Raw genomic sequence first — 16,650 nt, 5'->3', positions numbered from 1 at the left:
TTTTGACCCCAGCGTTAATGATATCGATTCTTGGTGCGAAGTAGATTTTTTTTTGTCGGATACCCTCTTATGAAATGTAATAAATCACCAAGTAACTAGCTCAACGACTTTATCACAACCGACCTTACGGTCTATTTTTATTGACGCGATAGAACATGCTCGAGACTGAATGCTCAGTTTCGATGGGTGGAAATAACATTCGAAGGGTTCAAAATGTTACTAGTCGGCACACTCCATCAATACGTCAATTAGACAACAGTCCGACTGTCCAGGTCGGTGATCATGCAAACGGGACGCCGTGTTGTTCCATCGCCGTGTCGATTGTACCCGCGTTTGAGAATAGATGTAAAATAGTTCCACCACGCATTGTGACAATAAAAAGGCAACTACCACATCAGCACGGAAGTTAACCGAATCCATTAGATTCGTAAATTCAGATCGAGCTCATGGTTACTTTATTTCTAAGTTTTACCCTGCCGTGCCATAGACACATTGTGTAAGGAAGTAGAATGGGCTAGATCCTTAACTGGGAAGGCACTGAGTATTTGTCACGAGTTTTGAGCTGTCTTAAGAGTGATGAGCGTACTTGGTTACACGTGTGATTGTCTAGTGACCGGACGTGGGGTAACTTCGTAAAAGACTTTAAGCCGTTGTGTCCGCGAAAGTTAGAGTATGCCAATATTCTTTATAATGCTATGCAATTAGCATCAGATTGCTTTGCCTCATACGTCGAGTGCGCCAGGAGATCGTTGCTCTGTATTAAGATGGTCAGAGGTCTGACTGACAAACTCGGAACTTTAATAATGATACGAGGCATAATGGGCCCTCTGGTTGACTCGCGAACGCTAGTCTACAGATTCACGATTTGATTTAATTTTTGGTGGAGGTCAGGTTAGGCCGAGTCCTCGTAGGGTTCAGGCACTAGTTGAGTCACCAGTGACGCGTAATGTCAAACATTCTTGGGGTTGACTGCATGCTTCCAGAGATTTACGTGGTAACATAGTTCACGTAGATGTTGTAACGTGGTAACATAGTTCACGTAGATGTTGTAACGTGGTAACATAGTTCACGCAGAGATTTACGTGGTAACATAGTTCACGTAGATGTTGTAACGTGGTAACATAGTTCACGTAGATGTTGTAACGTGGTAACATAGTTCACGCAGAGATTTACGTGGTAACATAGTTCACGTAGATGTTGTAACGTGGTAACATAGTTCACGTAGATGTTGTAACGTGGTAACATAGTTCACGCAGAGATTTACGTGGTAACATAGTTCACGTAGATGTTGTAACGTGGTAACATAGTTCACGCAGAGATTTACGTGGTAACACAGTTCACGTAGATGTTGTAACGTGGTAACATAGTTCACGCAGAGATTTACGTGGTAACATAGTTCACGCAGAGATTTACGTGGTAACATAGTTCACGTAGATGTTGTAACGTGGTAACATAGTTCACGCAGATATTTACGTGGTAACATCGTTCACGTATATGTTATGACGTGGTAACAAAGTTCACGTAAAGGTGTGACGTGGTAACGCAGTTCACGTTACGAGTGTATTAGCTTGACATGTTAACTTGGCCATGTCAACCAGACTTTACTCTCACAGTATATTATACACCCGATATGGTAACAGTGCCGTGTCGTCAGTACATCTAACGTAACTCAACAAGAGCCTACTATACATGAACACACTGAAATGTGATGTAAAATGCTCACAAAAACTACTAACTTTTACTAATGGTTCATGGTACCAAAATCATGATTGTAATGCAAACAATCTATTTCTATGACGATATCATAAAACACCCCGATAGCAACGCTGTGCACACAGTGAGTCCTGCATCGTCAGAGATTGAAGACGGTCATGACATCGAGGTGAACGTGGACGTCCACCAGTCAGGAGAGGCCGTATTAGAGTCGACTCCCTCTTAAGTCAAAGTCGATGGGCGGAGCCATTGACGACGAGCACTCACGTGGACTCGTGACGTCATCTGGAGGGGCAACTTGTCATCTGGAGGGGCAACCAACCGACCAGCGGGGACATCACGCCACCTCGGATCACTTTTGCTGGAAGCGCGCGCAGCGTTCACTTGTCTTAGATTTAATATTCTGTGTCGATCGTTCCTACCCACTTTTGTATTTTTTTATTTATTTAAATTATTAAGCCGTTGCTAAAAATATATATATATATAAAAAATTTTTTACGCACGCTATCAATCCTTGCAGCTTCAACTAAAATGGGCCTAAAAAATTGTAATACGTTTATTATTTTTGGTTTATTTATATAGCTGCGCTTGAGACATTCCACAAACATGTGGAACTTATATCTTTCAATAAATCTTGAAAGTGTTTCACGATCCATTTTGACGTGCAGTCTCCTCTCGAAACAAGCTCTAAATGTTAAATCTGCTGTACAGCAAGTCTATACACGATCAAGCACGCACGACGCAGGACCGCTCTGACGTACGTCAGCGTTATTCACTGTCTATCTGCACGACGCTCGCGGTGCCGCGGTGGTGCGGGCACTCGCTGGACGCAAAATCGGTCGTGCAAATCCAGCAAACAATTAATAATAATTATCGACGTACGTCAAGCCTATTCATGATCCTTTTGCATCGTGCATCGTGCATGGCCTTGGCGGGACGTACAGCAAGATGGATCGTGAATAAGGCGCTTAAGCAGTTAATTATTACGCATTTAAATTTAGATTTTAAAGTTTTAAGTTAATTTAGATTTTAAAGTTATTACGCATTTAAACCTAAAGAAACACTAAATAGACAAAATAAAACAAACTACACAGCTTCACTCCTCGCGTTCCCGCCAAAAAGTCCAATCAAATTAAAATATAAAAATTTGAAAAAGAACTGTCGAAAACGAATGTAAATAATAAGATTACAGACCGAAGTAAAATATAATTACAAAAAAAAATGTATTATAAATGAGGGTAGTTTTTATCCAGACATTTTGCTGTTTACACATTGTAGTTATATTGCTTGTTAAGCCAAAATTATTTTAATTCGATAAATGCAAACGATGTCCGCAACCTTAAACACCGTAAGTTTATTTTTCACAGGGAAAATTGATGAATCTTAATCTAATTTCTACTAAAAAAATCCAGTAGTTGCGCTTTGAAGCCATCTGAGATAACAATTTGATTTTGTGTGTTTTGTAGATTTCTTTGATTCTTTGTTAACATCAACAATAAAAAAAAAACTGGTAAAAACTGTTATTGTTTTACGTTTTTTTTTGTCTCTAAATTACTGTAATATCTTTCTGTAGAGTATTGTGTTATTTTTCTAATCTTAACCCATTTATGGCCGACATCAATTGTTTTATTTTACTGTTTATTTTTTTGTTTCTGATTTTTACTCCCAGCACACTTCTCTCGAAGTTATGCTGAGATTTATCAAGTTTTAACTTCTATCACGTCATAAGTACAATTTAGTTATCACATAGTACAATAAAGATTTCTACCTTAGCTCTTATGTTGGACATAAGAGTTGTGATTCTAGAGACCCTAGTTAGCATTTAATACCAGGTTGGCCTTGAAATCATCTGCTCATCTAGCGCAATAAAACAAATATTATCGTTTCCATCAACCAGGACGCGTATACTGATGTGGTGGAGCTGTGTGCGTTACTACAATGTCTCGGGTTCAGTGTTAAATCTCTCGAGTCTACGGAAGCAAATGTCGGCGAAGACGCCGGAGCGAGGACCATTGTTATTAATTGTCAGGTATGTTTTCGTTTAGGCGAATCAGTTACAATTATTTTTGATTAAGCCAAACGAGGATGTGTGACCCCGCGGCCTTGTGGACATAGAAACAATTATTTTTATTAAGCCAAACGAGGATGTGTGACCCCGCGGCCTTGTGGACATAGAAGCCACAATGAGAGTTCCGACATTGATAAGAAGGACTTTCAATTGAACAGCAATGACGTAGAAATACATGGAAAAGACAGTGGTAAAAGTCGGTGTGGGTGCATATTCCCTATTACGAGTTACAGCAGAAAATAAATAAATAGGTATGTTTGTGTTTAGTTTGAAAATTGACCGGCACCATTCGCTGTCCATTGGAATACGTTGCACCATAATTAATGAAGTCTGAAAACTGAGATACAGTAATACTTTTAAAATATTCTTAGGTATTGACTTTATGCTTGTGCTTTTCTTGAACAAAATCTGACAGCCAGACTGACTTAATGGCAAGTTACCTCATTCCTTGGTATGTGCGCGCGTGAAGTTATCATCATTATCAGCCTTTATCTGCCCACTGCTGGACATAGGCCTTTCCCAATGCCTTCCACAGAATGCGGTCCTCCGCCTTCCACATCCAACAACTTCCCGCCGTGCGCACTAAGTCGTCAGTCCATCTGGATGGAGGACGCCCCACGCTCCGGGTACCCACCCGTGGCCTCCATTCGAGGACTTTCCTCCCCCACCTGGCGTCGCTGGCTCGACAGATGTGACCGGCCCATTGCCACTTTAGCCTGCTACCTACTTAGAACCTACTTAAATACTTAGGACCAAATGAGGTCGGGTTTCCATCTACGATGCTAAAATTAAATGAGCTATTTTATTTCCTAGTCATCAGGCTTGCACGTGGTGTTGGAAAGTCCCAGTGTATCATGCTCCTGTCCATCCGCCAGCGAACAGAACAGTGGTATATGGCAGGTTTCCGGCGTCACCGGTGGAAAACATCTCGATAAGGTAGATATAAATTAATGAGGGCGTTATCAATCGCTAAATCTATGAAATTCTTCACTGGAGTGCCAAGAACTATTGTTCATACTTTGAATTGCAAATGCGTAACTTCGTTACGATACACATCTCCAGTGCTAGGTAGTATTTTGGTTTTGAAATGATGAATGGACGATGGTTTGGGACCTCGGGGTCTGCGAAAAGACTTCGGTCCTCTATATGATTTATATACCTTATGTTCTATGGTGAGTGTTCTGAGGAATTATTACAAATGACTTCTTAGTCTCCTTTTCAACATCGCACCACCTGCCACCGATCTTCTCTGCAATAAATCTACCCTCCACTGTGTTTCCTGGCATGTCCTTCTCAAACGAGGTTTGAGGGTAGTCCTCAGTATTATGCAACGGCTTAGCATTGCTGATGTCAATGAACGCCTGAGGCTACTTACTATTAAAACGGCTGTATTCTCATATGCTTAGAAAGGAAATAAAGCTCACGAGCCACCTACTTTTCAGTGGTTATTGAAGCCCGTGGATATCAACGTGTGTTTGCCGCCACCCGTCTCGAGACAAGAGACTAAGTAACAATTATAAAGAACTAGCTGTACCCGTCCGCTTCGCTGGGCATTTAAAATTAACATTATTATTTCACACCCGCACTAAGATTATAAATATTAGCCTATCCATTAAGTACATGTATTTTCTACATGGATACCAAGTTTCAAGTCAATCGGATGCATAGTTCAGTAGTTATAACGGAACATCCGTAAAAACCTCTGTAGACTTATATATTAGTATAGATAAGCATAGATCTATTACCACTAGATAACGCCTCACAAACAAAAACAAAACACAAATATGGCATCGAGTGACTAATCTGACTATATCATCAAATGGAGAAACACGATGTAAAAGTATAATAAAATTGTAACCTAAACTATGCCTTGTTCCCAAGCAATAAAGTGAGAAAAAGGGCTGATCCACATTATGAGTGCTACTATTCAGAAACAGTATCTAATTAAATGACACCAAAAATCTTCTCCGCAGGAATTCGGATGGTCTCTCCTCGGTTCCTTACCTAAATCGCATCGAGACAGACTTACGAAAGAACTCCTTGATGTAATACGGTATATTAAAGAATACAATGAGACGGACGATAAACGCAGAGAGAAAGAAGCGATAGCCAATCGATCAGCTAGCATGTTGGAACTGACAACTCCTGAGAAATCGTAAGAATTAATTAATCATATATCCGGTTTTTACTAACTAATGTTATCGATTTGGTAGTAAGCGAGAAAGGAAGATCTTTCACCGAGCGGGTGAATGTTATTTGTACGGAACTTTTATATAAGCAAACTTATCTTGAAGATGACGTTAGAGAGATTTAGGCATCTGTCAAATATCTTGTGTTATATGATAGCTACCGCAACAACGCGTCTTTATGTACCTACTACCCACGATGAGGAAATAATAGCATGTAGGTATTTATCTGATTTGGTGATTATGTAACTGTCTATTCTATCTGAAGTCTGTGATATTTAGGGGCAAGGTATTTTTTTTTTATTTTTTTTTTATTGCCCTTGTAGGCACACGTGCATACGGCCCACCTGATGGTGAGTGGTTACCGTCGCCCATGGACTTCAGCAATGCCAGGGGCAGAGCCAAGCCGCTGCCTACCGCTTAATACTCTCCACAAGCCTCGTTTGAAGAAGGACATGTCATAGCGCTCGGGAAACACCGTGGAGGGGAGCTCATTCCATAGCCGGATGGTACGTGGCAAAAAATATCTCTGGAAACGCACTGTGGATGACCGCAGTGGCTCCAGGTAGTATGGATGAACTCTACTCCGGTGGCGGGCGGTGCGATGGTAAAAACGAGATGCCGGTATCATCTCGAACAATTCCTCCACTAGGCACACTATGTGAATAAATTAAAGTATTTAAGTAGTAAATTGTGCTCTATACAGAATAGTACTGAATGAATCTGGGATCAGTGTTCGGCAATGTAGACCTGTGTGCTTGTGCGAGTGTTTTAACGTTCTCGATAGCGTAAAAGTTAGCTCATATTTGTATGGAATGGGATCGTTTGCGTACGTTTGCCGCTAGGGGTGCTGTTCCAACTGCATACAAAATTGGGTTAACTTTTACGCTATCGAGAACGTTAACAAACTCGCACTTATCACACTGTTCTATTCCCAGTCATACTTTTTTTGAATATGCCACAGATTTTGTTGGCTTAAAAATTTATGTGGTATTAACTTTTCAAATTAACCGCCTGCATTTTAGGCATTTTCAAATTAAATCGGATACGCCGACGAGATGTCGCTCGTTGGATACCTTGACGAAAGTCAGGAAAGATGACCAGCTCCCTGTTCCTCGAACACTCCAGCGATCTCGTCTCAATTCGGAACCCTCCACTGACGACGATAAGGCGGAAATAAGAGTACGTATCTCCTTTGAAACATGACGTTGTTTTCAATGCGTTTTGAGCTTATAAATGAATTGTAGATCTCAGTAACTCGCATTCTTAAAGGACTTTAATATCAAAACGATATTTCCATAATTGCCATAAGACATTACGATTGAAGACTAAGCATAGAACTATTGATCTCAGTAAGTCGCATTCTTAGCGGATTTTAATATCAAAACGGCATTGCCCTAACTGCATAACACATTGCAACTGAAGACTAAACATAGAATTATTGATCTTAGTAAGTCGCATTCTTAGCGGATTTTAATATCAAAACGACATTGCCCTAATTGCCATAACACATTGCGATTGACGACCATAGAATTATTGATCTCAGTAAGTCGCGTTCTTAGCGGACTTTAATATCAAGGCGTCATTACCCTAATTGCCATAACACGTTACGATTGAAGACTAAACATGAATTCCAGCAACCCATGGCTCAAAGACAAAGTACTTACACGCTATCCTCCACGCCTGGCAGTGCTAGACGACGGAACAAAACATCAAGGTATGTTCACTATTGTAACTATACTTGAGACCTTAGAACTTATATAAATAAAAAAATATTAGATCAAAACTGATCAAATCTTTGAAAGGTGGTGCAGAAGTTCGGCTGTGTTGCGCTGAGGGTCGTGGGTTCGATTCCCACATCGGGCAAACATTCGTGTGATGAACAGGTCTGTTTTGCTCTTTGTCTGGGTGTTTCTTATCTATGTATATATTATCTTTATTTAAGGAGATTATTCACCTAGTGAATATGCCACTCCATTGTGCAACAAAAGAGAGTAACAAAACAATTATATAAAAAAATTAGGAAAATGTTATCGTCTCTGAAGGCCCACCAAAACTATTTTGTAAAGTGACTTAGCCATTTCGGATTCCGGAATGGCTAATACGTAATTTACACCTCCAACTTGTCCAAAATCTGTATATTTTGCAAAGAATTGTTGTCTCAAATCATCGTTCTGCGCGCACACCATCATAATATGATGTACCTATATATTTAAACTTATATATAGGTATGTTTGTCAGTCTCTGGTAGCCATAACACAGGGAATCTTAATTTGGGGCGGACGACCGTGCATGATTTGTGCCCAGTTATTTATTATTATTAATAAAACACCTTTTATATTACACAAATTGTTTTTAGTCCTCTAAAAGGTCCGCAGAACGACTTATTGGGATCGCTATTGGCCGCAGAGCAAACCGCCGAGGACTTGAGGAGGCAACTAGCGAATGTTATCAAGGAAATCGTAGATGATGCAAAGAATGATTCATCGTTATCTTCGCTGGTATTGGATGTATCTAAAATATCCGTTTTAAAGGTAAGTTCTAAGTGAATGGGCAAAATTGAAGTAGCCGTATGATTGAGCTTAACAGAAAACTATCTCTCGCTCATCAGATAGAATCTTCTATGTTTTGTAGAAATGAAAAGATCTGTCCAACGAAATATTCCAGTTTCTTAGATTAGGGGCTGGACAAAGACTTTTTACTGTCAGGTAGTTATAATAGTTAGTATATAGTATATAGTTATAATAGTTATAGCGTGTGTCGCAGTGCCTGACAGGTCTTTGGTCCCATCACCCTTGGGGGCAATAATAATATTAATAATAATCTAATCTAACGCTTAGTGAAAAAATATTGTCTGGCCATTTATCAGATAAACTGCACAATAATCGCCGGTGTCCTTGAGCTGCTAAAGATTTCTCATCATCTGTCTGTCCTATCTTTCTAATTCTTCCCCTAATTATGAGGTAGTTTTTATTATTAAGACTGGTGATAGGGAATGTGTAGTTGCGATATGTCTTACCCATTTCCTAGACAAAACAGTCTAGCTCTGATAAGAAGGATAATAGTCACACCAATTTAGTTGATGCTTAGATATCGCTGATATTTCAATGTTGGCGAGATTGTTCATTTTCTAGTGTAAAAGAGGTCGGGCCTAGATTGGCCCGGAGCGCAAAAAAGTTCTTGTAGCGTTTCGTGAAAATTTTGCAATAGCAGTGGGCTACGAAGTTCTAAAACAATGACATATCCATGTCGGTAGTAACTTTTTAAAATTAACAGCAAAACTGTTCTCATAGGTGTCGTAAAACTTATTAGAGCCTATTTAATCAACAATTCTTGTTATAGAATTGTTATAGCATTTCATTTAAATTCTTGATTATTAATAATTATTGTAAAACACGATTGCAGGTCGCGGAAACATCGAAAGCTCAGTTCGCGTCAAGCCCTAACCTATCGGCGCTTTTGACACAGGAGGACTTCGCTAAGAGCAGACTGAAACGTTACGACAGTGCGTCTACGTCCAACTTACTGCCCGATAAACCGGGAACCAGCAAAGATAAAACATCGCGATTACGTCGCATATCGCCGAACTTTTTTAAAACAAAAAAAGACCCACCAGCCATTAAAATAGATAAAGTCAAAGGACAAGAGAAAAGCAGCAAAATAAACAGTAAGTTCTGAATGAAACTAACTGTAAATTATATACACTGTGTTGCGTTGTGGTAATTGAGCGTGAACTGTATTTATTGTTTTGAGATATTGATTATACCTTTAATGACAAATTATAGACTTAATATATAAGCGAAATATAAAATTGATGCGTTGCTCTTGGCTGCTGGATTTGAATGGGAATTGGTGTCATGGCGGACGTCGCTCGCTGACATTTTTGCGTTCAGAAACTGAACACCCTGTTATTTAACATCCAAAAACGAATTAGGAAAAGAGTAGACAGATTTGTTTGGTCTTAACATCTTACCCGCACTCTTTAGTTTTTAACGAACTTTGTCGCCTAGCTAACTGTTCTGAGATGTGGCGTCTTCTAGTTTCATTGGTTTAAAAATGGATACTAACGATATTTTTAAGGGTTTATTGGATGTTGGGAACTGCGTCGGATAGTGAAGACTAGACAATAGGTTGTGCTGGTGACTACTGACTATGGTGTAAAGTAACTTAACTTAAAATAAGACGGCATTGAGCTAGTCTGCACTTTATTGTGTTGGATGAACGAAATCTGAGCTTACTATAGCGATAAATATTGGTGCTGTTTGGTTTTTATTACACTACTAGCTTTTGCCCGCAACTCGGTCCGCGTGGAATAGTTACTTTGGCCTAGCGCTAAATTTTACCCCCCACTTCATTTACGTAGAAAGTTAAAATAATTTGAAACATTTTTTATTGGTGCTCCACTTGTATTGGTATTACCGTGATGTTATATATAGCCTTCCTCAATAAATGGGCTATCTAACACTGAAATAATTTTTCAAATCGGACCAGCAGTTCCTGAGCTTAGCGCGTTCAAACAAACAAATTCTTCAGCTTTATAATATTAGTATAGATATCAATCATTCCTTCATCGTGGAAGTCATCTTGGTCTGAAGGGCAAGATACGCTTTGTGCACTCGTATCAAGCGACGCGACAATGTCGGTGTAATAATCCCGCAGTTACAAACATTTGTAATAAAATACATGCTTGCAACTTTGTCGAATGTCTTTCACGACGAAGGAACAACCTCGTGTAATAAAAATCAAACTTTCAATAATTCTGATTTGCGTAATTACTCTGTAATTGAGATAATACACCTCGCGTCAGATTGTAGAATTCACGTTGTTTTGTCTATGGGCTGGGGTAGCCACATAGCAATGGGTGGGCCGTGAGCACGTTCACCCGTCTACGCAATATAAAAAAATAAAAAATACAATCGTTTCTGAACACGTCATGTTAGGTTTATATTTTCTTAATTAAATTTGAAGCGATTACTTATACTAATTTGTATCTTTTATTACAGGTTTATTCAGAGCAAAGGTGGTAGCACCGGTTCGAACTTCGAGATCGAACGCCGAATTTAGCCCCAATCTAAGTTCTGCCTCCAAGAAAAAGTTTAGTCACGTCAAATCAACAATACCAAGACCATCTAAAAAAGAATAATAATATTTCATTTCATATAATTTAATAACGTGTCTGCTGAGGTTGTATGTGTGCGTTCATTTTTTTCATTTACCTGAAATATTTAACTATTTGCTTTAATCACATTCATGTTTAGCTCCATTATGCCGAAAAGACTATCAAACCAACAAACATACGTTCGCATTTATAACATTGTTTGTACTGTTCGTTGTAAAGAATTTAAATTACTGGTTAATTAAAAAAAATAGGCACATGTTTCATGAAGTTTGATTCGAATTCCTTTTGATATAATTTTTTAATATTTATTTCGCCGATTTATCAGATCTGCTTTGTGTTTCAAAGAGCCTTTCCACTTCGTTTTCTAAATCGTAGTTAGCAGATTTTTTTCTTGTCTTTTGTCTTGAGTGTCTGCCGGTTTTATTAACTGTGGCTTCATTACTGTGTAATTTATCTTTGTCAATTTGTATACCAGCTGGTTGCAATATACTAGTGACTAGTTCATCTTTGGTACTGCAATGGTCCTTTTCGCTTTTTTTGTGTGATTTTCTGTTTTCTCTATCTATTACGTTTTCGCCTCTCGCTTCTTTTGTACTATCATAAGACATATTCGAATTGCTTTTCATTCCATCTCTAATTTCTCTTTCTTGACTTTTCACTGTTAATTCTTTTAGAGTATTTTTATCTGTGGGTTTGGATTTATTTACATCTCTATTCGCAAGTTTAAGGCAAATAGTTGTTTTAGGATATCCGGTGAATTGTTGGTAACACATACCCTTTTCTAGAGGTGCGAAATTATTTAAATATTTCCTGGGATGTATATCAGTACTTGTATCGTTCATAATTAAATATGTCTTCTTCAAAAATGTTTTTTTGTCTAAAGGATTTTGTAAATGATAAAAGTTTTCAAATTGCTCACAAGTCTTAAATTTTTTGATGGCGTTTCTCTGCACTATGTTGTATGAGACAACAGCCATGAGAATAAAAGACGGTTCATTGCTGAGAATGTGATCCCAGAGTATTAGCCACTCAGTGCAAGTCAGCACTTCACTGAATGCAGTTTCTAATATTTGGAGTGCATAAGTTTGGCTTGTCACGCCTGTTTCACAAAAATGTTTCAAGAGTTGTGGATCATGTTCTGCTAAAGTATTCTCGATCATAGCTAGAACGCTAATAGGTGGAAAAGGTGCATACTCAAACCACAATTGGCAGTAATTCAAGAGTATGGTGGCTACACATTCAAATAATAAAAGGGGATCTTTTTGCAGCACTTTTACAAACGGAAAGACGAAGCCCGGCAGGAATTTTATAACCCCAAATAGTGGACACCAGTGGGCGAGACATGATAGTAATCGCTTCAAATTTTTAAGTGTCGTAGAACTATGTATTGTGAATTGTTCCTCTATATTCCTATAAGACGGATGAATACCTTTATCGACTAAAGCTGAATAGGCAGTTCTGTTTCTAGGTGTATTGAGGAGTGACCTCCAAATGACAGATCTAAATTTGTCAGGGTATTCTCCATACTGTATTAATATCCTTCTTAACCTGGCGCTGTCCATGCAGGTTCGCATTTTTTGTTCTATTTTAGATTTTGATATTGAATGCTTTGGTGACAATGACTTGACACAAGAAATGCACGGAATCTCTCTCTTTTCAGTCTTTATAGATTTATTAGGAACCGTCTCTAAGACTTCAGATGAATTATAGATGTTCACTTCCCCTAATTCCAAAATACACAAGAAATATTTTCCAGTTTGACTGACAGCAAATCTTTTAATGCCAGATGAATCTAGTTTTATTGTGTATATAATTCCTAAGGTTTCTAGATTTAAGAAGCTCAACGTGCAGACACTATTGAGGATAGCCAGAATCTTATTGGCACCACCATCAAATACCTGTGGAATGAATGCAACCTGATGTGCACCAAGAATGTTGTATTTTGTCATATTGATTGATTTAATTGTAGTCCATGTATCCATATTGAATAAAATAAGTACAGGACTGAGTCCCGCCATTGCCATTGCTCGACCATTCATTGTGAAAGCAATACTTTTCATATGCTTTAATTCACTTGGTATTATCTGCTTGACCGATTTCATGGTCTCATTCTTCCATATTTGTATGGTGTCATTCTTGAAGCAAGCTACTAAATAGTCACCTCCGGGAGTGAACATGATTTCTTGTATTTGTGCACCCACAAATGTATTCAAAGTAAAATATTTAGTGAAGTTAGACATTTCCCACAGAATAGCTTCTGCTTGACTAGCCGTGAGAAGATTATTGGCCTTGTTATTTGAGAAAGAAATATGTTTTACAGTGTTTGTGTGTCCGTTGAGGGTAATATTTGATTTTCCAGTTTCGATATCAAAAAAATTTATCTCAAAATTTTTAGAGGCGGCTACCACTAAATTGTCGTGTTTGCTATTTTCGAACTGAAGGCAAGTACACGGGCCTACGCCGTTTAGCTTCCAGAATTTTAGATCAGAAAAATCGATAATGAAAACATTACCAGCGGTATCGCTACAAGCTAGTTTCTCATTATTATCACTGAACGCGCCCCTCGTGAATCTAATGCGATGACTTTCTCCACTGGAACTTCGCACGGTGTGATGCAATTGAAGTATAACTCCATCCTTTGGTTTGGATTTTAATTTTATATCAAATTTTTCAATTCGTGATAATTCCATTTGTAGTATCTTCAATATGTGATTTTAGTAACATCATAGTGAATTATAGTTGTACTCATAAATCATAGCAAAGTTTTCTTTGAGTAAATTATTTCAAATTTAGTGCACAAGTATTACGTAGGTATTTATTTACAAAACAAAAACAATCTCTTGTCAAATAGTGTCAACGGGTGTCAAAAGCATGCAAAGGAGTACCGGCTGCTTAGTTAATGACTGAGACATCTTTTGGGCGGTAACAAGAGGAGCGAAGTTGTTTGTACAAACTGTTATATCTAGTTAATTATGTGTTTCTTCAGTTTTAAACGTGTATTAATGTAAGTTTATTAACTGCTTAACATAGTTGAACTTGCATAAATGTGGAAAAAGGAAAATAATTCGGTAGGCAGCGGCTTGGCTCTGCCCCTCGCGTTGTTGAAGTCCATGGACAACGGTAAGTACGGTAACCACTCTACTCTGTCTACAAGGGCAATAAAAAAAAGCGTTTGAACTTTATTTCATTCCGTGTTATCTCGTTTTCTTTTCAGTTTCCATTATCTCAAATTCATTTCACTTCATATCAATGAAGTGAAACTTTAAAACTACATAAAAAATGATTTTTTTATGTAGTTTTAAAAATGAGAGTGTGATTTATATAGTTATATAAATGTGAGTTAGAATGAGGTGTAGGTATGTTTTAATTGAAGATTTTTATAAAATAGAAACTGGCAAAAATGACATCACAAGAAGTCAATTTAACAGATTGAGTTTGTCTGATTCATTTAAAGTCATGGTGTAGGTATCTAACCTATACTTCTACACTAATATTATAAAGAGGATATATTTGTTTGTTTGTTTGTATTGAATAGGCTCTGACTTCAGAGTTTCAGTTTTTCAGTAGTTTTACTGTAACGATTTGAAAAATTCTTTCACTGTTTGGAAGCTACATTATTCCCGAGTGACGTAGGCTATAATATTTTTAAAAAAAAATTAGGTATCCTTACTAAAACTCCAATAATGTAACCCATATGTAATGTATTTCCGCCGTGAAGCAGTAATGCGTTTCAGTTCGAAGGGCGGGGTAGCCGTTGTAACTATACTGAGACCTTAGAACTTATATCTCAAGGTGGGTGGCACATTTACGTTGTAGATGCCTGTGGGTTCCAGTAACCACTTAACACCAGGTGGGCTGTGAGCTCGTCCACCCATGTAAGCAATAAAAAATAAAAAACAACGTCAAATATCATTGAAATTTTTGTTAAAGACTCGAGCGGAGCCGGAGCGGTGTGCTAGTTTAAAATAAAGACAAGTTATAAAATAAAGATCATTAATTTTCAAATGAGCTTTACCATAGTTCGTTTCCAAATGATTCTTGTCCACCTGAAGGTTGTCTGGAAGAGATCGCTCTTAGCGATAAGACCGCCAATTGTACTTTTTTGTATTTAATATATCGCACTGTTTCTTTGTTTTTTGGTGTACAATAAAGAATACTTTCTCCCTCTCTCTCATAAATTGTGCCGTGTTCTCGTAGTCAAAACGTTATTTATATCTTAAGGTAGTACTAATAGCATTTGATGAATTTAGTATCTCCGGAATCTAAATCGAACACATCTGACAAACAGGCCGAAAGAGACGTTTTCCCATCCACAAACTTGTTTTAGCAGATTTTGTGTCTCATAGTAAAGGGGTATCCCCGTCTAACAACGCGGGTCCGCTGATTTTTATGATGATTATGATTTATGATTGCTAGTGCTATCAAATATATTAGTAAAAGTAAATGTTATCGTTTCGAAATATCATTCTTTATCAACCGCTATACAACAAACAACGAATCTATTGCACCCACGTCGTTGCACCATTCCTCAAATATGGATTTTGTATTTTAATTTTGGTGACTTCATTTTTCCCCTACTGAATTGTTGGTAGGCTAAGGGGCTATTCCAAATTCGCGCGGATCAATAGGTGAGCTCACGGGCTCAACCTGAGAGAATTGCGAACACTAGCTCTAGCAAGAGAAATGCTTCGATGAATCTACTACCGGATCGATCTCTTACCTAAGCTGGTAGTCTTAGAAGATCATGCCAGTGTAACCGAACGAGTAGCTAAGTGCACGGGGCTCTAAACGGAGGACGTTGCTAGCACTAGTCGTAGTGGCCTAAAGGATAAGACGTCTAACCTCCGGCGGGTACCAATTTTTCTAATGAAATACGTACTCAACAAATGTTCACGATTGACTTCCGCGGCGAAGGAATAACATCGTGTAATTTTTATCAAACCCGCAAAATTGTAATTTGCGTAATTACTGGTGGTAGGACCTCTTGTGAGTACGCACGGGTGGGTACCACCAGCCTGCCTATTTCTGTCGTGAAGCAGTAATGCGTTTCGGTTTGAAGGGTGGGGCAGCCGTTGTAACTATACTTGAGATCTTAGAACTTATATCTCAAGGTGGGTGGCGCATTTACGTTGTAGATGTCTATGGGCTCCAGTAACCACTTAACACCAGGTGCGCTGTGAGCTCGTCCATCCATTAAGTAATAAAAAATAAAACTACCCCTAGCAAGAGCAGTGTTTCGCAGAATCTACTACCGGATACGAATCGCGACCCACTGAGAAGATCCGGCGGGAAACTTAGTGGACATGGGAACTGACGTGTTTTGGTGACAATGTTAAAGTTATGGCGTTTATTACGCTCGAGGAATTACATTAATAAACACCATCATCCAATAGTTCGTTATTCCATTTAATATAACAATAATTTTTTAATCTATATTTTATTTTTGAGTTTCGTTCTATTCGAACTCAAACGTCAGTTTTATGGTTCGTAAGCAAACGCACCGCAGTCACATTTTCTACGTAATTTGCTACGTTTTTTTTCACCTCTCGAGGAAATGCTAGTTA

At 38.3% G+C, this 16,650-nt stretch overlaps 2 protein-coding genes across 2 annotated transcripts; one reads left to right on the top strand and one right to left on the bottom strand.

Annotated features, from left to right (window-relative positions):
• Positions 1-2,923: 2,923 nt before the first annotated feature.
• LOC101737572 (uncharacterized) lies at positions 2,924-11,344 on the top strand. The gene is made up of 9 exons (XM_004923948.5): positions 2,924-3,061; positions 3,611-3,742; positions 4,595-4,717; positions 5,755-5,936; positions 6,993-7,149; positions 7,605-7,684; positions 8,327-8,501; positions 9,373-9,634; positions 10,971-11,344. The coding sequence occupies exons 1-9, from the start codon at positions 3,032-3,034 to the stop codon at positions 11,108-11,110; spliced, it is 1,281 nt and encodes a 426-aa protein (XP_004924005.1). The 5' UTR covers positions 2,924-3,031; the 3' UTR covers positions 11,111-11,344.
• LOC101737431 (TBC1 domain family member 31) lies at positions 11,116-13,776 on the bottom strand. Its single transcript, XM_012688529.4, has one exon. The coding sequence runs from the start codon at positions 13,774-13,776 to the stop codon at positions 11,392-11,394; it is 2,385 nt and encodes a 794-aa protein (XP_012543983.3). The 3' UTR covers positions 11,116-11,391.
• Between the last annotated feature and the right edge of the window lie 2,874 nt (positions 13,777-16,650).

Source organism: Bombyx mori, chromosome 3 (assembly GCF_030269925.1).
Source record: "Bombyx mori chromosome 3, ASM3026992v2".
Taxonomy (NCBI): domain Eukaryota; kingdom Metazoa; phylum Arthropoda; class Insecta; order Lepidoptera; family Bombycidae; genus Bombyx; species Bombyx mori.
Note: the sequence above shows the minus strand (reverse complement) of the source record. Positions and strands in the feature narration are given on the sequence as shown.

Excerpts from the sequence above, each read along its gene's own strand:
- LOC101737572 (XM_004923948.5), top strand. The coding sequence starts at position 3,032 with ATGCAAACGATGTCCGCAACCTTAAACACC. Across the intron at positions 4,718-5,754 it reads GTGGAAAACATCTCGATAAG|GAATTCGGATGGTCTCTCCT; the intron begins GTAGATATAAAT and ends TCTTCTCCGCAG. Across the intron at positions 7,685-8,326 it reads CGACGGAACAAAACATCAAG|TCCTCTAAAAGGTCCGCAGA; the intron begins GTATGTTCACTA and ends AATTGTTTTTAG.
- LOC101737431 (XM_012688529.4), bottom strand. The coding sequence starts at position 13,776 with ATGGAATTATCACGAATTGAAAAATTTGATATAAAATTAAAATCCAAA.